A 22,294-nucleotide genomic window follows, 5' to 3' on the forward strand; every position below is an offset into this window, starting at 1 on the left:
ACAAAAACAGGTGATTCTGATGTGGCTTTTTCTGGTTCAGGTGTAGGGACAACCTTTATTGGTGCAACTTCTGAACGAACAGCAGGAGCAGAATCAGGTTCAGAAATGCATATACCTTTGGAACCTCTCAGAAAAGCTTTGGCCACATCCTCAGTCTTCTTTTGCTTCTTACTCTTCGGCTCTTCAATAATCTTTGCTTTGCCGCTAGAGATTTCTTTCCTTCTGACATATGCCAGAACTTCTGATTGATTCTCAGCCTCTTGAGAGACATTTTCTTCATCAGACTCTTGAAGAATCATCTTCCTTTTTCTTGTTTTCTTCTTCTCAACAGCTTCTTTCCCTTTCTTCTCAAACTCATCAGAGACAGACTTAGCAACCTTTGCAATGACCTCTTTAGAAACATCTTGTTTCTTAGAGACAGCAGAAGGATAATCATGCTTTCTTTTAGTCCTTTCTTCCTTCTTCTTATTTATTTTCATTGGAGCACCCTTCTCTTGATTTTTGAGATATTTATTTTCTTCTTGTGATAACAGATACCTAGTTCTGACTACAGGTACCTCACAGTTGAAGAAAGTTTCAAACTCAGCAAGAACAGGTGCTCTTCTGATTCTTGTATCAGCAAGAGGTTGGGGAGTCTTACTGATAGCCTTAATTACTTTCATCTTCTTCAAAGTGAATGCATTCAGACAAGCCCCAGATGTGACAGCAAGGTCTTTCACAATACCTTCAGATTCCAAGCTTTCAACAATCTTTGAATGCACCAAAAGATTTGAAATAATCCTTCCAAAAGGAATGATTGTTCCACCTTTTTCTCTGAAAGCGTTTCTGGAATCCTTTACTGCTTTCCACAAATGGTTGAAGATGATGTAGATCGCATCAACCTTCTTCTTAGTGGCAATGCAATAAAGAATATACCTTTGCTCATTATTGATGAAATCCGAGGCATGTGTTCCTTTCCTGTGGTAGAAACACCCAAGAAGGATCTTTGTCCAGATTTTGTAGACATCTCTCAAATCCTTGACGCTTTTTGTTTTCTTGACATTTGGATAGAGAGTGGATAGAACATCTCCCCAATCTACCCTTTGATCAATCTCAAAAGCCCCTTCAGGGTTTTTCAGATCAAACATCACTCTTAGGATGTTTTCAGTAATAACAACAAACTTTCCATGGACGAAAGAAAGTATTGATTTTGGAGCAACCACAGCATGTGCCCAGAACTCCTTGACAAGATCCGGATAAACTGGGCCAACGAACTCAACAAACAACGAGGTCCATCCTTGAAAGATGATGTCTTCTTTAAGATGAAATTCATGTTCTTCAAGGTTGTCAAAATCAACAATAAGTTCACATAGAACTTCTAATTTGTCCTTGGGAATAGAGCATGCAACAACAGGAGTAAGTTGCAAAATTTCTTCTTGGAGATGGTGAGGAACAGATGTATCAACATTTTGGGATGAGAAGGTAGCCATGGATGCAGAATGAACAAAAGATGAACAAGAAAAGAAAACTGGGTTTTCGATTAGGGTTTTAGAAAACGGCTAAGAACTTTTCAAACGAGAGAATGCAAGAAGAAAGAGAGACAAGGGAGCGAAAAAGATATATGATATGATTTGAAAAGAATATAAGGAGACGAATGTAAAATAGAGAATGAAAAAAGAATAAATAAACAAAATGAATAGTTTCAGAATCAAAAGAAATCATTTTCATTAAATGACGAGTGACGTGAGGAGAGAGATCGTGGTAAAAGAAATGATTTAAAGCAGTTACCTAGGTCGGCGTCTTTTCAACTGCACGCTTCGTACACATCATACAGACACGTGTGCATCATCAGAGAGTAGCAGACCGCTGTAAATAGAATATACTTTACGCGTACAGATTTTGATTGCTGCTTCTGAGTTGATCAAATTTCTCTTCTGGAAACACTCCTTCTGAAGTATGCTGATGTAAATCTGAATGATCTTCTGATCCATTACTTCTGATATACACAGCTTCTGGAGATTTACTTCTTTGTTCTGCAGCTTTTGATAAGACAAAACTGTATCTGCAGAAATTCTTAAGCTGCTTTGTTTCATCAGAAACAAGTTTATCATCAAACCAGATATTTATTGATTCGTCCACAATCAATGTTTCAATATTGTATATTCTGTAGCATTTAGAGCATTCAGAATAATCAAGAACGAAACACCATTGCTTTAGAAACAAACAAAACAGATGGTTCCAAGACTAATAAACTTTCTTTTCTGATCTCCTACGAACATAGTTTCTTCAACAGATTTAAGTACCAGAACTTGGAAGACAGTCCTTCTTCCCTTCAAGTGTTGAGACCAACTTAAGTCCAGGTGACATGACATGTTGACTTTTATCTTCTTTGTCGCCAAGAGAATCTGCAAAAGAAATAGTCTTTTTCTTTGGTACCCACATCTTCTTGGGTCCTTTCTTGTTAGTTCTCCTCAAGTTCTGATTGAACTTAGGTTTAACATTGTAAGCAGAAGGAGGAACAGCATGATAATTCTTAATATGAGTTTCATGATATTTCCTAGGTTGTGTCACATGCTTTTTGGTGTGTGTTATGTGAAAACTTTGAGCATGTGAAGTGTGCCTAATATCATGGGAGTGGCCATACTTGAACTGATCATACAATGGCTTGTATGTGATTTTCATTTCATCAACAGGTTCAAGTTTGTATGGGGTTTCACCCTCAAAACCAATGCCGACTCTTTTGTTTCCAGACACAGCATATATCATAGAAGCTAGCTGACTTCTGCCAATACTTCTAGATAAGAACTTCCTGAAACTTAAATCATATTCTTTCAGAATATGGTTTAGACTAGGAGTGGATTTTTCTGAATCAGAAGGAGATCCAACATTATTGGATAATTTTAAAAGTTTTTCTTTTAATTCAGAATTCTCCAACTCAAGCTTCTTTGTTTCAAATTCAAATAGCTTTTTTAGCTTTTTGTATTTGAGACTAATCTGAGACTTGAATTCCAGAAGTTCTGTTAGACTGGAAACTAACTCACCTCTAGTAAGTTCAGAAAATACCTCTTCAGAATCTGATTCTGATGTAGATTCTGATCCGTCATCTTCTGTCGCCATCAGCGCACAGTTAGCCTGCTCATCTTCAGAGTCTGAATCATCTTCTGACTCATCCCAGGTTGCCATAAGACCTTTCTTCTTATGAAACTTCTTCTTGGGATTTTCCTTCTGAAGTTTTGGACATTCATTCTTGAAGTGTCCAGGCTCATTGCATTCATAGCACATGACCTTCTTCTTGTCAAATCTTCTGTCATCAGAAGATTCTCCACGTTCAAATTTCTTTGAACTTCTGACGCCTCTGAACTTCCTTTGCTTGTTCTTCCAGAGTTGATTTAGCCTTCTGGAGATCAAGGACAGTTCATCTTCTTCTTCAGATACTGATTCTTCAGGATCTTCTTCTCTAGCCTGAAAAGCGTTAGTGCATTTCTTGATATTGGATTTTAATGCAATAGACTTACCTTTCTTTTGAGGCTCGTTTGCATCCAGTTCAATTTCATGACTCCTCAGGGCACTGATCAGCTCTTCCAAAGAGACTTCATTTAGATTCTTCGCAATCTTAAATGCAGTCACCATAGGACCCCATCTTCTGGGTAAGCTTCTGATGATCTTCTTTACGTGATCAGCCTTGGTGTATCCCTTGTCAAGAACTCTCAATCCAGCAGTAAGAGTTTGAAATCTTGAAAACATCTTTTCAATGTCTTCATCATCCTCCATCTTGAAGGCTTCATATTTCTGGATTAGAGCAAGAGCTTTAGTCTCCTTGACTTGAGCATTTCCTTCATGAGTCATTTTCAAGGACTCATATATGTCATAGGCCGTTTCCCTGTTAGATATCTTCTCATACTCAGCATGAGAGATAGCATTCAGCAAAACAGTTCTGCATTTATGATGATTCCTGAAAAGCTTCTTCTGATCATCGCTCATTTCTTGCCTTGTCAGCTTTACGCCACTGGCATTTACCGGATGTTTGTAACCATCCATCAGAAGATCCCATAGATCACCATCTAGACCAAGAAAGTAACTTTCCAGTTTATCTTTCCAGTATTCAAAGTTTTCACCATCAAATACCGGCGGTCTAGTATAACCATTGTTACCGTTGTGTTGCTCAGCAGAGCCAGATGTAGATGTAGACTTTGCAGTTTCATCAGCCATCTTTTACTGAAGCGTTTTTCTCTTCCTGAATCTTTTCTAAACACGGTTAAGTGCTTGCACCTTAGAACCGGCGCTCTGATGCCAATTGAAGGATAGAAAAACACTTAGAAAGGGGGGGTTTGAATAAGTGTAGCTTTAAAAAACTTGACCGATAAAAATAAATTGCACAGTTATTTTTATCCTGGTTCGTTGTTAACTAAACTACTCCAGTCCACCCCCGCAGAGATGATTTACCTCAACTGAGGATTTAATCCACTAATCGCACGGATTACAATGGTTTTCCACTTAGTCAGCAACTAAGTCTTCCAGAGTCTTCTGATCACACACTGATCACTCCAGGAACAACTGCTTAGATACCCTCTAAGACTTTCTAGAGTATTCTGATCCATACGATCACTCTAGTTACAACCTGCTTAGATAACCTCTAAGACTTCCTAGAGTATTCTGATCCACACGATCACTCTAGTTCCTTACAACTTAATGTAATCAAATCTAAGAGTATTACAATTGCTTCTTAAAAGCTATAATCACAAACTGTGATATTTCTCTTATCGTTTAAGCTTATTCTCACTAATATATTACAACAGCAATGTAGTGAGCTTTGATGAAGATGAAGATTCTGAGCTTTGAATAGAACAGAGTTTCAGCAAGTTAATATGAGTTGTTTTTGTTCAGAATCGTTAACCTTGCTTCTCATCAGAACTTCATATTTATAGGCGTTGGAGAAGATGACCGTTGAGTGCATTTAATGCTTTGCGTGTTCCGTACAGCATCGCATTTAATGTTATACGCTTTTGTCAACTACCTCGAGCCTTGTTCACGCTGTGTCTACTGACGTTGCCTTTAATAGCTTCTAACGTTCCTTTTGTCAGTCAGCGTAGCCTGCCACATGTACTTCCTTCTGATCTGATGTCTGTGAATACAACGTTTGAATATCATCAGAGTCAAACAGCTTGGTGCAAAGCATCTTCTGATCTTCTGACCTTGAAGTGCTTCTGAGCGTGATACCATCAGAACTTCAGTGCTTCTGATCTCATGTTCTTCTGATGCTTCCATAGACCCATGTTCTGATTCTGCTTCGACCATCTTCTGATGTCTTGCCAGACCATGTTCTGATGTTGCATGCTGAACCCTTTGAGACAAAGCTTCTGAGCGCTGAATTATGCATACTCTTTATATATTTCCTGAAAAGGAAATTGCATTGGATTAGAGTACCATATTATCTTAAGCAAAATTCATATTATTGTTATCATCAAAACTAAGATAATTGATCAGAACAAATCTTGTTCTAACACTCATTAGGTATTCTGATCAAGACATAATGATGATAGTTATTTCTTATCTTGACAGAATTCCTTAGTACCTGATAGAGAAACCAAGAAGCAAAAGCATTTGTTTAGCTTAATTAAGACATGGATAAAACATAGATGAATTCAAACCGATTGCCAAAAGAGTACGAGAAAGGGGTATGGGAATTTGTTAAGTTTGCGGTTGCGCATGCCAAAGACCCGATTCGAATGGCGTGTCCTTGCATGGGTTGCTGTTATGGGGGTAAGGTTGACGGGAATCAGTTGGCATCGCATTTACTACAGTTTGGAATTGATAGAAGTTATACAGTTTGGAGTTTGCATGGTGAGAAAAGTAACGGGAATGTTGAGTCGAGGTGTAATACGAAGTATGCTTCAAACGACGATTGCACAGACACATATGATTGTGACCGAGTCGAAGAGATTGCAGAAGCGCTTGAAGAAGATCTTGAGGATTGTCCCAAAATGTTCGAGAGGTTGGTAAGCGATGCAGAGAAACCGTTGTATGATGGTTGTTCAAAATTCACAAGATTGTCTGTGGCGTTAAAGTTGTACAACTTAAAGGCGGACAATGGATGGTCGGATAAAAGTTTCACAGAGTTATTAGCCCTTATGAAAGATATTCTACCAGAGGATAATGTTCTTCCCAATCAAACGTATGAAGCCAAAAAGATGTTGTCCTCTATTGGCATGAGCTATGATAAGATACATGCATGTCCAAACGATTGCGTTTTGTTTCGAAACGAGTATGCAGCATTGAATGAGTGTCCTAAATGCGGTGCCCCTCGATATAAGAAAAACTTGTCTCCGGCCAAAGTCTTATGGTATTTTCCTATAATTCCGAGATTTAGACGCATGTATCGTAGTGAAACCGATTCAAGATACTTGACTTGGCATGCAGATGAAAGAATTATTGATGGAAAGTTGCGACATCCGGCAGACTCACCACAGTGGATGAAAGTTGATAGTGATTATCCTGAATTTGGAAAAGAAGCAAGAAACCTTCACTTGTCATTGTCTACTGATGGAATGAACCCGCATGGTATTCAAAGTATCTCGCATAGCACCTGGCCTGTGGTTCTTATGATTTATAACCTACCTCCGTGGCTATGTATGAAGCTTAAGTACATGATGTTATCTATGCTAATTTCTGGGCCTAAACAACCAAGGAATGACATAGACGTATACTTGGCACCCTTAATCGAAGATTTAAAGTTTTTGTGGGAGAACGGTGTGGAGGTTTATGATGGTTATAGGAAAGAAAGTTTCAACTTGAGGGCGATGTTGTTTGGAACAATTAATGATTTTCCAGCATACGGAAATCTATCCGGGTGCAGCAATAAAGGTCAAAAAGCGTGTCCTGTTTGTGAAGATGAAACCGATACGACACGATTGGATCTTTGTCAGAAGAATGTCTTTCTCGACCATCGTAGATTCTTAAATTCTAATCATCACTACCGTGGGTGGAGAAAAGCATTCAATGGAAAGGCCGATCAACGTACATCCCCGCGTATCCATACAAAAAAGGGCGTTTGGGATATGCACGCTTAGATGAAAAAATTGTAAGTAAATAGAAATGCGTTTTAATTAATTGTCTAAATGTGTTTTATTTGACGATTTTATCATTTGTGTCAATGCATAGTTAGAGGAGACGAAAAGTGAGGAAACCTCACTTACAGTACATGTGTTGTGGAAGGAAGCTCGTGTGGGCAAGAATCAAGCTGTTGATCCCGATGTTCAAAGAGTTTATGCTGAATGTGTAAGTATAACACTGTGTCTTTAATTAAATCAAATGTTTTTTAATATATAATTGATTTTTTATCTCCACTAATAATTATTGAAATGTAAATGAATTACAGGAGACCATGTCGCAATCGGTATCCACCGGTGAGGACCAGGAAGATAGGAGCGTACTTAGTAGAGCACTAGATGCTCCTGAGTATTCTGGTCGGGTGAGGGGTAAAGGTCATGGTGTGACTCCAACCTCTTTTTACAAGCATTCTAGGAGAAGAAATCCTCCCAATGAAGAAGTGTTGCAAAAATTGCAAGAATTACAAGCACAAGTCTCTGAATTGCAAAGAGATAAAGAGTTGTATATGAGAGAAAAGTGCAATACTTCATCGGTGAAAGAAACTAGTGATAAAGCTAGTATCAACTGTCAAAGAAAATTTCTTGAGGTAATTATAAAAAAAATTTCCTTACAAATTGTTCTATTTTATTAATGATAATGACTCTATATTTACTATTGGTTTAGGGCATTTCATCTTGCCAACTATACTTATCGTCACCGAATTATCGCCTAGTTGGCAAGGGAAAAGTGCACAACACTTTGGGAGATTTACTTCACCACAGACCGCTCCCGGATGGACACCTGAAAGTATCAGTTGATGTTGTATTAGATCATGATGCGGTGCTACCGGTACCTGACATGGTCTCAGAGACAACATTGCTGTGAGATGCAATAGGGTCATTTGTTGCATGGCCCTCGGAGCTCATTATCATTGGTGATAAGGTATATTGAAAACCATTATGAATCATTTAGTTTTCGAATGTCAATTCTGCACCGTTACGTTAATTATTTTTTACATTTTAATTTTAGACTGCTCCTACAAAACCCACAATTAAGGGTAAAGGGATTTTACAGGAGGAGGAGTTTGTTGCATCACTAAAAGAGGTACATTTAAAGTGTTAATATATAATCTGAATCTAAAACTGCATGATTTTATATTTTACCTAACTTATATGATTTTTAGGCATCTGCTCGGGGGTCACAACAAGTGACGCAGCAAGTTCGTAGCGTACCACCCAAGGGTCCTCCGAAGGCAGCGGCAAAAAAAGGTGGTGCTTTTGTGCCTCGATATCGGACGATGCTCGAAACACTTGTTGATACGTCCGATTTGAAGGATGGTGCTTTCCGTGAAATCAATATGGATGAAGGTATCTTTGGTATTGAATTCCTGTCAAATATTGCACTAGATGACTCGGAAGAGATTTTTACGCATGAACAACTGGGCGTCGGTAATATGCACTCATACATCCGGTAATATTCACTCATCCGATATATTATTTAATTAGTCGAACAATTTATTTACACGTTTCAATGAAAATAATCTAATGTTTATTATGTTTTTATTTAAGGTTGTTGTATGACAAAGTGTTACGCGGGACTGCATTGTCAAACAGATTCCGTTTCGTGTCTTCCGCCCATTGCAGCGGAATGACAATTGCTACGGAACCGGAATCAGTTAGACAGCGCTTAGTCGATAGATTCCTGTCCACCAGCAATACAGAAAGTCTGATTCTTTGGGCGTATAATACCCGACCAGTAGGGTTAGTTTCTCATTCTTGGTTCATCTAATCTTTGTTTCTTTTGTGTAGCAAAATTTTCATATAAACTATTGTTTTAATTTATAGAGCACACTGGTTGTTGCTTGCTATCAACCCTATAAGAGAAGTGGTATATTTTCTGAATTCGGTAGATGGTGAGTGGAGCAATTACCCGGCTATGAAGTCAATGATTGATACGTAAGTGGGATCATTCTAAATATTCGTGTATATTTATATATTTAATTATTTGTGAGATTGATCTAAACATATGCTTTTATATTTTTGTTAGATCAATACAAGTGTTCCGAAGTCAAAGAGACGCACAGGTATCCCGGACTAAATCAAACAACATTACTTGGATCAAAGTGGAGGTACATTAATTTTCACAATTTTGCTTATAATATTTATGCTACTTGATAAAACAAGACAACTATAAAATCTTATTTGTTTTTCTATGTAGTGTCCGATACAACGAAACAGTTCAGATTGCGGATATTATGTTTTGAGATTTATGAAAGAAATCATTCAAACGAATCAATTAGAGATTCCAATCACGGTATGGATTTATAACTTAAGATAATTTCTTATAATTTATTACATTTAACTAAATCATTCATATTATGTTTTTGTTATGTAGTACTTTGATGACTTCTATGCTGCTTCTTACACGAGACTTAAGTTGGAAGAAATCAAAGAGGAATTGTGTCAATTTTATATTCAGCAACTATTCATATAGGTATGAATACATTATTGGGTGAACAGTTTTATGAATACATTATTTTGATAATGACTTTGTGTTTGAGTTTCTTTGGTGGATGTTGGTTCATTTTTCTTAATATTAGTTTACGATGATGACGTTGTTATATGAATCATGTTTGTTTTTGTTGTTGTTAAGTGGTGCTGATAGTTTGATTTGAAACTGTATTGATGACACATTACATTGGTGGATTGATGACACATTGCAATATTGGTGGATTGATTTGAAACTGATAGTTTGTTTCATGTTTGTTTTTGTTATTGTTGAGCCTTTAATTGACCGTGTTGTTCTGTTCATACTTTGCAAGACCAGGCCGGGAAACGATCAAACTTTTGAAGTATAATATTATAGTACTCTAGGTGGTTACTAACTTTGTTCATACTGTTGCCAATATTTGAAGTATAATATTGTTGATGTTACTGATTTAGTTTGTTTGACATGAGTTAGTTACATGTGAATTGAACTATAATGATGTATATATATAATTTTGGATATTATAATGGTATATATATATATATATATATATATATATATATATATATATATATATATATATATATATATATATATATATATATATATATATTGTCCTACCTATGGTCGAAATTATATTACAGGTCGAAAATATATTACAGGTCGAAAATATTACAGGTTGAAAATAAATATAAATTACAGGTCGAACTCTGAGGCTTAAATTACAGGTTGCATTTTAAAATACCTCATTTAGCAACGACAGCGCTTTTAAAAAACGCTCTTAAAGGGCCACCTACTAAAGCGCTTTATTACTAAAAGCGCTTCCTAAGATTAAAAAATAAATAAAAAACAAAAAATAACGTAACCTACGAAAGCGCTTTTGGAAAAGCGCTCTTATAGGGGGCTACCAGAGCACTTTCCTGGAAAAAGCGCTCTTATAGGGGGGCTACCAGAACACTTTTCTGGAAAAGCGCTCTTATAGGGGGGCTACCAGAGCGCTTTTCTGGAAAAGCGCTGCTATAGGGGGGGATACGGGAGCGCTTTTCTGGAAAAAGCGCTCATATAGGGGGTGCTACGAGAGCGCTTTTGGAGTTTCAAAAGCGTTGTTGTTACCTACGGCAGCGCTGGCTTTGGCAGCGCTCTTAAAGCCCAAAATATGCGCTTTTAAAGCCCTTTTCCGTAATAGTGGGTGCAAGCTTGGCAAAAAATAAGTATATTGGCTACCTTCGCAGAAAATGTGAGTGGTTTTTCATTGATAATTCTCACATAACATATCTTTAATGTCTTGAATCAAAATAACTTATTTGTGATACTTGTTGGTGGGAGACTCGATAAGGTTGATATAATGGGATGAATTTGTGCAACAAACATACTAATTGAATTTCAAGTCCTCTAAAATGGAAAAGTCCTCATACTTCATGGAGCCATATATTTCTCATATATTAAGATAAAATGGACATGAGAGCCGAGAAAGCTAGTGTCAATCCTTCAGACTTATTAAAAGTTTATTTTACAAGAGGCTATACGAGTTTCCATTTTTTCAATAATGAAATTGAATTAATTTCTCTTGACTCCACCTTCTTATTGGTGCAACTTCTAAAGATCATTTGTTTTATGATAGAATTTAAAACTTACAACTTGTATCATGTTAATTATTAATAACAAATGATTTTTTTATTATATTTGTTTTTCAATGTAATAAAGTTATTAGAATAGTTAACTTTTTAATGGATTATTAAGTGTGACTTAATTATGAAACACTATTAAATTTAAAAATATGATTCTAAAGGTATTTGTAATTAAGTTTTACTGTCAAATAGGACAACAATACTGCGTAGATACTATTATGTGAGTAGATTGATGACTATATCTCATAGATCATGAATATGAGAATACATATAGATATTATGAGTAATATTTATAATTAGATTTATCCTCCATGATAATAATACTTAATGTATTATGTAAGTTTTATAAATTATTCTCACAATGATAGTGGTGTATGTCACCATTTGACATGAAACTGTTATGGTCCCTATATAAGGAGTTATCACTTTAGTATCGTGAAATATTATATGTAATCAAAAAAATTAGAAAGTCGGTTAACTTGGTACTCAATGAGTCGCGGGGAAGGACATGAATGACCTAGATTAGATTTCCCCCTTTAACCTATGAGGGAGTGATAAATTCGAGATCATTGAACAAGTATGACTGTAAAATGCACGATCATGCTAAAATAAGTCAATATGAGATATTGAATTCATTTATTGTTACTAAGTATATCAAATATCGTGGAATATACTATTGGACTATATAAGGGTGACACAAACTATATCTTGTATTAAATATATATATATATATATATATATATATAAGGGCAAAAGAGTAATTGTACATGTGATCATTATCGCATAAAGGTTATTGACATATCACATGACATTCTCGTAATTTGGACACCAGTGATGTGTTGCTAGACACCCGCTCTCTATTTGTAATATTAAATAAGTGATTTAATATTATTGTCAACGTTACTAGAACCTACAAGTCACACACATTAGAACACATAAATGAGATATTAGATAAATGAATAAGACAGACTTATGATTCGGTGGTGCATTCTTACGATGTACTAGGACGAATTAGAAAAATATGATACACTATAAGCTACGACACACATAAGTGATTCTATAAATATAACGTTTATTCTAAAGTAATAGTCATTCATTCACGTATTCTCAAAACCCTGACTGCATTAGGATTCTGAGTTCGTGAGCTCTCTAAACCTTTCCTTAGTTCACAACTAGCAATGTAGGAGGAAAACTTCCTCGTTACTAATTTTTGGTATGTGGACTAGGTAGAAGTGGCGTTGTTTGTGTTGTGTTCGCGATCAATCGGTTTTGAGGATTAAAGATTCGGCACTATAAGAGGTAATTAACTAATCTATGAATTGTGATGATTTACATAGATCCATCACAAGAGATTTTTATTTTATTTTATCTTATGTGTTTATCGTAATTTCCCTTCACTTCGAGAATAGAAAAACCCCAAATATTTATCTAGAGTGCATTTTATATGAATGCCTAAGATGTCTATGAGATAATGGATTTTGATCCACAAAATGATAGAGGAGAAAAATACACAAGAATTGGCAAGGTTGATATTTATATATGAGGCACAACTAAATTAATAAAAAATGTGGTGTACGTGTGTGTGGCCTTGTGGTGAAGCCTTGGGGCTTGAGAGTGCGCTCCTCTCAAGATTTCAAGTTCGAATCTTGCTAGGTATAAATTTCTTATAAAAAAATTGATCAAAAAGGTTGACAATATATTAGAATTTGGCCTTTTTGGTTTTGACAAACAAAAGGGCGTCATCTCCAAACATGAGACATGTGAGGCGAGGACTGTTTCTAGAGATGCATATAGGTTTCCAATAGGCACTTCGTTCAACATCTGATATGGTAATGGAGAGTTTTTACATCCAGATGATGAAAAGGTAGAGAGAATGGGTACCTTTTACGAAGGTCATGAGAAGACTTGGAAGATGTCTTTTTTTTTCTTCATATAATTAACAAGGATGAGAAAGTGAACGATGCATGATAAACTAGATAGTAATCAGGGAAATTCAAAGTTCGGAAGTCAGGATTTTAGGAGATCTTAATCAACATGATCAAATATCTTCTTCAAATCAAGTATGATATCAACATCTCTATTTTTCTTCATTAACTTCCGCATAAAATAGATAACTCATTGCAAAATAATAATATTATCAGATAAGCTAAAAAAACAACTTTAGTAAGGACCAATGAAAAAATCAACTAAAGGTAAAAGACAAATAACAAATACTTTCTTAATGATGAGAGATCAAACCTTGACGGTCAAAAGTAAAGACAATTAACAAATATACCAAAAATCGTTAAGGACCGAGGGACTCACCTTGATCAGAATAATCGATTTTAAACCTTGAAATTAAACTATTAAAATAAACAAAAATAAATATATTTAAGTAGATATAACTTTACTTTAAAAAAAATTAATTAAATTAAATTCATTTTGATAAAAAAATAAATAAAGGTGTGGGACATGTGTGTAAATTCCTGGACCTAGAGGGACATGTCTGAAGCGTAAGCTGTGAGTTAGTACAACAAACAGTCGTTGAATCGGAAGGGACTACACAAGAACACACAGACAGCACAGCACAATCATGGCATCCTCTGATCCCAACAAGTTGTTAACCAAAGCTGATAAACTGTATGTATATTCATTTCTCTATTTCATTATTATCCCCATCCAGATCGTGTTTCAACCTCAGATTTCACCCACCAATTCTAGTTACAGTATCGATTTTGATGTCATGTGATACAATTTCAATCTAACAATCAATTTTAGGAGTATATTATTTGATATCTTGTAATTTGATCTCAAATTTGTTGAACTGTTGTGTGTGGTTATGTTTTTTTATATATATAAAACCTTAAAAGTTGTGTTTTTTTTCTTCTTTTGTTTCTCTTTTCAGAACAAAACTCAGTCTCACTAGGTGGAGTGCTGATTGGAAGACTGCTACTGGTCTTTATGAGCAGGCTGGTAACTATTACTTTCTCCGTTTCTAAATGACTGTCATTTTATTAAATAAAATTTGTTTATGTAGAAATGATCGTAGAAATGATTGTTATTTTTTCAATCGTGTCATTTAATTATTGCTCTATATGCTACTTCCAACGCATTAGTAAGGTTAATTTAGGAAAAGCGTAATGTTTTATGATAATATTATTGCATTATTTAATTTGTGCGCGAAAATGTTATACGACAGTCATTTTAAAACAGGGGGAGTATTATTGAACCATTTCTATTCTTTGTGCAAGCATTCTTGTTGATTGCGGATCACGCGAAATAGCTGTTTGTTCCAATTCTGCTAAATTATAGCACTATTTGATAATTATAACATTGTGGAAAGCATGTCTAAGTTAACTTTTTTAAGGAGAATGTTGCGTGTTGATGATAAATCTAATGAACTCTTTTTGGTTTGGTGTAGCTATTGGGTTTAGAGCTTCCAAGAATCATGAGAAAGCCAAGTTGGCTTTTGAGAAAGCTTCACAAGGACAAGAGATGCTTTCTTCGTATCCTTATATTTTTCTTTTATTTTATTTATGTTGTTGTCTCCTTCATCTTCTTCCGTTATTAATGGTAAAACTTATCTTGGTCCTCTATGAGGTTATCAGATTCACTTTGGTAAACTGTTGCGTTTTGTTTGTCCTTGACGAGTTAACCAGACCTTGGGATGCAGCTAAGCTCATGGAATCTGCTGCTGCTCTGGCCAAGGAACTGAGCAACTGGAGAGAAGTTGGAGACTTCTATCAAAAGGCATCTCAGTTGTACATGGAGTGCGGTAGACCACAACCTGCATCGGACGCTCTTGCAAAGGGAGCTCGGTAATTGTAATGTTTACCCTCTCATTTTGCAGTTAAAAGTATGATAATTGTGATATGTTTGAAGTAGAGTAATCAACTAAACATTAGCATATACCAAAATACATAATGTGAATGCCCCAATAGGCTAGCATATGGTAACTCCATGACAATCAAGTTACATCTATTCTTTGGTAAATCTCTATCTTTTTTCATCGCCATTCATTTGTCATAGTGCTTTTCCCCCTATGCAGTGCTTTAGAAGATACCATGCCTGAAGAAGCTATTCAGTTATATACAGATGCTTGTACAATTCTAGAAGACGATGATAAGGATCAGATGGCGTTTGATCTATACCGTGCTGTAACTAGTGTTTATATAAAACTTGAGAAGTAAGTAATATAAAAGTCAAGACAGTGTACATTCTTATGGTTTGTAGATTATGAAGCATAACTTATCTTCGTGCACTGTATCTAACGCTAAAGGTAGCATTTGATAAATAGGTTAGAACGGATGAAACACATGTTCTGCTCTATATTTGGTGTTACTAAAAATTCAACGGAATGGAACATAAGTAATTGTATATTGATTGATATATTTGTCTTGGGCATGGTTTTGATACACAGATATACAGATGCCGCATCTTCCCTGTTGAGATTGGGCTTGGCAGCTGACAAATGCAATGCTACCAATAGTCAGTCCAAGGTTTGGAATAACATATAAACTTTTTATTCTGTATTCCGTAGGGCCGCCAAACATGTGAATACCACTAAAATCCATATTGTTTATACGCATTTTTCGTTTGTGCTTAACCTCTCCAAGACGGTCCTTTCACAAATCCAAGACTAAAGTTTGTGTTACCTATTATTCTTAACACACGCTACTCACTTATTTTATAAGCATTTTTCTATCGTGCCAAAGTACTAAAACTGTTTTTTTGATGAACTTTCTCTCGCGTATGTTATCATTTTTCTATCGTGCCAAAGTACTAAAACTATTTTTTTGATGAATGCAGGCTTATCTTAGTGCCATTATTGTCTACCTTTATGCTCACGACTTTCAGCAAGCAGAGAAATGCTATAATGACTGCTCTCAGTAAGTTTCTATCTCCTCTTTTTCTGCTGTCTTGTATCGTAACGAAGTGTAAACTCAACCAACATCAACACGTGATATATGAATCGTTATAAACACAACTCTGTAATTTATCATATGCTCCATGGTATCTGTTAATCAGATTGATTATTGATGATAAAATGTGTGAAAATTCCGTGGTGTCTGTAGGATTGAAGCTTTTCTCAAAAGTGACCACAATCGTTGTGCTAGCAAGTTTCTTGCTGCTTACACAGATGGAGACGTCGACGAAATCAAAAAAATTGCTCAGTCTAGCGCTGTTAACCATCTTGACCATGCAGTGAGTGATTTAGCATATATGTAGTTATTTAACTTTCACTTCTCACTGTTTTAAGTGTTATATATGTGTAGACTCAACTTTGTATGATATGGTGTAATTCATTTACAGATCATTCGGCTCGCGAGGAAACTTCCAACTGGCGATGTGAGTGCATTAAAGACTGCCACGGCCGAAGATGACGAGGAACCACTGGACGAAAATGACCTGACTTAAGTTCTAATAGTGTTCTATTTATACAGCATTGGTGCAGAACCTATTACTAGTTGATGAGTGAATTGAATTGTTGGTGTATATTGGTTTTTGTATAAAAATATACTGTTCTTTTTACTGGGTAGATATACATATTGAAATTGAAATGCAGGTAATAAGAGGAATTAGATTTTATGTATGTTGATCACTTGTTAGTTGCTAATTAGCTGATTGATATGTTTATGACTATTACACAAAGAGTGATATGTTGTAGAGTTTAAGCTTTTGCTGGTGATTAAAGAAAGCTTAAACTCAAGGCTCAATAAGCAATCGAACCAGCTCGAATTTGAATCGGTAATTGGTAATATCTTGTTCAGACATTGGAATGCTTAAGAGGACTCACTCTTCCGCTATTTTTCTGAACTCATCCTCCAACTCATATCATATTGAGAACACCAATGATAAATCCTTTAAAAAACTCTTTGGAATTGGCCTTAGGCCGTCTATGCGGGATCGCAAGTCAACTCGTTAACTCGTCCGATCCAACGTTCCAAATGCATGCTGGTGAACTCCGATTCAATTAAAATTGTATGCAGCAAACTCGGTGAATTCGTCCAAGTTTACTAATTTGAATTAATCTAGTTACAGTATATATATATTACAATGATGGTAGTTTTATTTACGGAGACAACAAAAAAGTTTGGACTCAAATCTTATTCTCACAACACATTCAATACAAATTATATAAAACCAAGAAACCCCCAACAAACTTCACTTTTCATCATTCTCTTCCATCCAAAACCAAGAAAACAAACCCAAGAACTCAAATCTCTCCCTCTTTCTCTCCCATCTCTCTGCCATGGAAAACACCAACCACTATCCTCATTTCCTCATCATCACACTCATCTTCTTCACAACCTTCACACCATGCACTAGCTCCACAACCACCAACAACAACACACCATCATCAACAACACCATCTCCACCAATGCCAACTCAAGAACTAAACAACATTCTTGACGCACTCATAGGCTCAGGAGACACAACCATAACCAAATGGCTAAGCATCTTATCAATGTCAAACCCATCACTAAGCCTAACACTCTTCATCCCTCAACAAACACTCTCACCATCCTCCACACTAGACCCCTTCACTTTCCCATACCATATCGTCCCACAACGTCTCTCCTTTGCCGACCTCCTCCTCCTCCCTCGCTACTCCCGTCTCCCCACTCTCCTCCCCGGTAAAAGCATCGCCATCACCGATAACTCCATCGGTAACTTCACCATCGACGATGTCCTCCTCACTCATCCTGATCTTTATAACACTTCTTCGCTCGCTGTTCATGGCATTGAGAGGCTTCTTGATTACTCTATCTTTGGTGATGATGCATCCATGATGCCTAATTCGCCTAACTTTTTGCCCGTCGGAGAAACATGGAAGTCGGACGCGTTCTCGGCCTCCGTTAGTATCTTCTTGTTGGTTATATGTTTTGTTCTTCAGCAACTCATCTTCTTTGTGTAACACATTGATCAGTGCAGGTACACCATGTGATACATGTTGAGTTTTTTTTTCCTTTTTTTGCATATGATTTTGTAGTGTATAATATTCAAGAATGTGATTGAAATTTTATTAGAATTTTACTAATGTTTTCATATTTAGTGTATATATGTTTAGTTCCAAATTTCAATTTTGAAGCAGAATTCATGACATGTTTTGATGTTTTGAATGTTAATGATTTTGTATCTGAAATTGATTTTAGTTTAATGGTAGAGTTTTGAGTTTTTATGTTTAGAATTTGATTTAGTTTTGAAGTTATTGTTTAATCTATTTTTCATAATTGTGTTTAAATACAAAACTTAGCATTCGAGTTACTTTTTTAAATTGAAACAATTTTATAAACTTTGGTAGGGAATAATCAAAATTATTTGGAAGAAAGATTTAATTATAAAGGTTGGTCTTTTATCATTACAGCACTTGCTCACGTTTGAAAGCTTTGCAATAAGAGTAGTTTGAGATTTAGTAAAACAATTTTAGGAAAAAAAAAACATATAATTAGAAATACGATGAATGCGAGTTGGGTTGGATTGAGTTTCTCCGAACTGCTATTCAATCCATTTAGATGTTAATAGATTGAGATTCATGGTCAACCGGCAATTTCACTCTCAAAATCAATCCGATCCAACATGATTATTTATGGGTTAGGTTAGATTTTCAGGTCATATATAAAATAAAAGTAAAAAAATTTATTAATTTTTTTCCATTCAAAAGAAAATTTGTGACATTATTTAATACAATTACACATTTTCAAATTTTAAATTAGACGACGAATATCATATAATGTCTAATAAATTTATCCATATACCATAACATTTAATAATAATAGCTCTACAAAAATATATAATTATTATTAAATTGATTCGGTTTAGATCGACGCATTTGCAAATAGACTTGCATCTATGAACACTTCTGATTAGAGAAACGATATTTTAAAAAAAGAAGTGACTGATTAAGCATAATAATGAATACAGAAAGAAAAAAAAATAATATAAGTCAACTTTCAGACAAAACCTAAAGACTGAATTGGAGAAATTAACAAGTAAGACTATGTACAATGGTTACATTATTCAACACCCTACTTTTTCACTTTTTATCTTCCACATCATCTTCTCTCTCTTCCACCTAATAATTCAACACATATTCAATTTTTTTTCACTACAATGGTTTTGTTTAATAAAATTCAACACCCTACCCCACATCATATTCTTATTTTCTTTTAAAGTTTTGTTTTTATGATTATATATTAATATCTATTATCAATTAAAAGTGAATTTTTTTTTATGAGTCCAAATCAAATGAACCAAGTCTCTATTTATAGAGGAAAAAAAATAATGAATTTTGATAAAAATAAAAATAAATAAAAAATTTATTTACTATGAAATAATTAATTTTAAATGATTAAAAGAAAATAAAATCTAAATAATCACAACAACCAATAAAATTGTGTAAAGTGTTGCATGTGGCCCCACTTTTTTCTCATTCAACATGTTGAATCTTTTCAACACCAATTAATCCACATCACATTAAACACCTCATTCAACAAACCATTGTAGACATTCAACTATTGAATAATTTTTTCAACACCCCCATTGTAAATGGTCTAACATGAATCGATTACGTGGCTTATGCAATTTATAAAATTGAAACACTATTAATCACTATTAATATAAGACATGTTAAATAAAATAATAAAAACTTTTATATGTCTTATATCATGGGTGTTTCAATTCTACAATCAAGTCATAATTTTGATTGATCTAAAATCTACAAAGTTGATAACTCATTATGATAGAAAAAATTTAAAAAAAAAACCTCTTTTTTAGTTCTTTTCACAAAATTCGAAGACTCGTCAACCAAATGACTTGGAAGTCTTTGCTAATCTCTTTATCATATATAAGACCACAAAACATAGATGAACAATTGTTAATGATTCTATGACGATTTAAGTTGTCTTTGCTTATCTCTTTTCATTGACTTTCGTTAATGATTCCACACCAATCCAAGTTGGTTTTTTATTGAGAGCCTATTTTAGAAAAGCCTTCATGTGAGCATGAACAATTGAAATAGAAAGAAATTATTCCAAACAAAGTCAATAGGAACTCTTGAATCATCCTTTAAATCATGGGTAAGGAAGAAATAAACATGTTTGACAAGATACTTGTCATTAGAATTAGGGCAAGTTTGTTTCAACTTTAAAAAAATAGATTTTTTCTTTGTATTTTTGAAAATAGATTTTTTAAAACTGTTTTTTAAAATATTACAAGGTTTTTTATATTCGTTTTTTCTAAAATGAAACACTTAATTTGACATCCTATAACATAAACGTACATAATTGAAGACCAAAACTTAGTCAAAATCATAATTTTTTCAAAAATTGTATTTCAAAAATGATTTTTATGAAAATCTATTTGAAATAGCTTCAAAATTAAGTGATTTTTTGAAATTTTGATATCCAAATTTTTTTTTTCCATAAATAGATGAAATACCTAAAATTACATTTTAAGAATAACTATTCAAACAAAATTTTCATTTGAAGCTTTTATAAAAAGTTTCTTTGTAAAAAATTTTTTCACAAAATTTGGTAACACTATAAAAATCATTTTTAAAAAAAGCCAAAACAAACGTGTCCTTAAGCTTCCATAACCATTTATATGCATTGATATCTTAAAAAATGTTCTCCAACATAGTTCATCGATCTAAAAGTAAATCCTTCTCTAATGCAAATATATGGTGTCTCCATCTCCTCCCACACCCATCATTCACCTTCCACCCTCATTTACGTATATCTGCCATTAACGCCTCTTTAATTAAAGAAAGTTCATATATGTTTAATTTATCTTCAACAATCCTCCATCTAACCAAAGGTTATACCATAAAGATGTATTTTTCCACTCTTCACATCTTAAAAAAAAAACTATTCAAACCACTTATCCATAGACAAACTCACCTCCTCCACAATATAAGTCAATTTTTTTTTTTTTTAAGTTTCTCATCCAACCCCATAAGTCTATTATACACCACGCAAGTTTCGTAGATGCATACACGGGAGATTTTTCTCAATTAATTGAGAATTTAGAATTTTCTCAATTAATTTGTAATTTAATTAGAGATTTTCTCAATTAATTAAGAAAAACTCAAATTAATTAAGTTGGATTACATCTACGTAATCGTTAAAACATAGTGGAATTTGGGATTTTCTCAATTAATTGAGAAAATCCCAAATTAAGTTACAAATTAATTGGGAAAATCTCAAATTAATTAAGTTAACATTTTTCATAGATGAAATTTGAGATTTTCCCAATTAATTAAGAAAATCTCAAATTAAGTTACAAATTAAATGGAAAAATCTCAAATTAGTTAAGTTAACATTTTTCATAGATATAACTACGGAAGATTTTTCCCAATTAATTGAGAATTCGAGATTTTCTCAATTAATTTGTAATTTAATTGTAGATTTTCTCAATTAATTGGGAAAATCTGAAATTAATTAAGTTTGATTAACATAGTGGAATTTGGGATTTTTCCAATTAATTAAATTCCCAATTAACACGAGGGCAGTTCTGTCAATTCGGTGGTGCGTGAGAGATGCATGAGATAGGTTAAGAAATTCTCATCTTTTTACTACCCGACGCCTTTTTCTCACCATTTGCACCCCCTCCTCTCTCACTCCCATGCTTATGAACCAACTCTTAAACTATAAGCCTCCTGATATGATTTAAGCCTCCAACACTATTTGACTACCCGAGAAATATTGAACTCCAGTATCCTTCTCATCCCAATCCCCCATAGTCTTGACCAAGATAGACTTTACCAGTGCATCTTGTGAAGTTTCCTAGGTTCCTCATTTTTCCCTAAAGAAAATATATAAAAAGAAATTCAATTTTAGAAATATTTATAGGATTGATCACTTTGTCACATTACTTGAAGACTTTAAATATTTCAATTATATATGGATAGTTTATGTATCATGAAGTTTGAAGTGGTTGAGTCAAATATGAAAAGGAGAAAAAAGTTTAATAAGAGACAAGAAGCATCTTTTGAAGTCCTCTACTTTCAAGATCAACGTAAAATGAAGATGAAGATAGTTCATATAAATCTCCTTTGAAAGAAAAAATATTGATAAAAATATAAAAAACTATAAGCTTTGAGTGGGCTAAATCGCGGTCAACGTTGATCCTTC

The 22,294-nt window shown here is 34.3% G+C and overlaps 2 protein-coding genes across 2 annotated transcripts; both read left to right on the plus strand.

Moving 5' to 3' along the window:
* Positions 1 to 13,643: 13,643 nt before the first annotated feature.
* Positions 13,644 to 16,752, plus strand: LOC131599049 (gamma-soluble NSF attachment protein-like). Its single transcript, XM_058871553.1, has 9 exons — positions 13,644 to 13,799; positions 14,065 to 14,132; positions 14,581 to 14,665; positions 14,819 to 14,977; positions 15,208 to 15,345; positions 15,580 to 15,658; positions 15,969 to 16,048; positions 16,235 to 16,364; positions 16,473 to 16,752. The coding sequence occupies exons 1-9, from the start codon at positions 13,753 to 13,755 to the stop codon at positions 16,575 to 16,577; spliced, it is 891 nt and encodes a 296-aa protein (XP_058727536.1). The 5' UTR covers positions 13,644 to 13,752; the 3' UTR covers positions 16,578 to 16,752.
* A 135-nt stretch (positions 16,753 to 16,887) lies between these two features.
* LOC131597032 (FAS1 domain-containing protein SELMODRAFT_448915-like) lies at positions 16,888 to 18,078 on the plus strand. Its single transcript, XM_058869754.1, has one exon. It carries the CDS (start codon positions 17,413 to 17,415, stop codon positions 18,076 to 18,078), a length of 666 nt encoding a protein of 221 aa, XP_058725737.1. The 5' UTR covers positions 16,888 to 17,412.
* Positions 18,079 to 22,294: the final 4,216 nt, after the last annotated feature.

The sequence above is a fragment of the Vicia villosa genome, linkage group LG4 (genome assembly GCF_029867415.1).
Source record: "Vicia villosa cultivar HV-30 ecotype Madison, WI linkage group LG4, Vvil1.0, whole genome shotgun sequence".
In the NCBI taxonomy this organism is placed as follows: domain Eukaryota; kingdom Viridiplantae; phylum Streptophyta; class Magnoliopsida; order Fabales; family Fabaceae; genus Vicia; species Vicia villosa.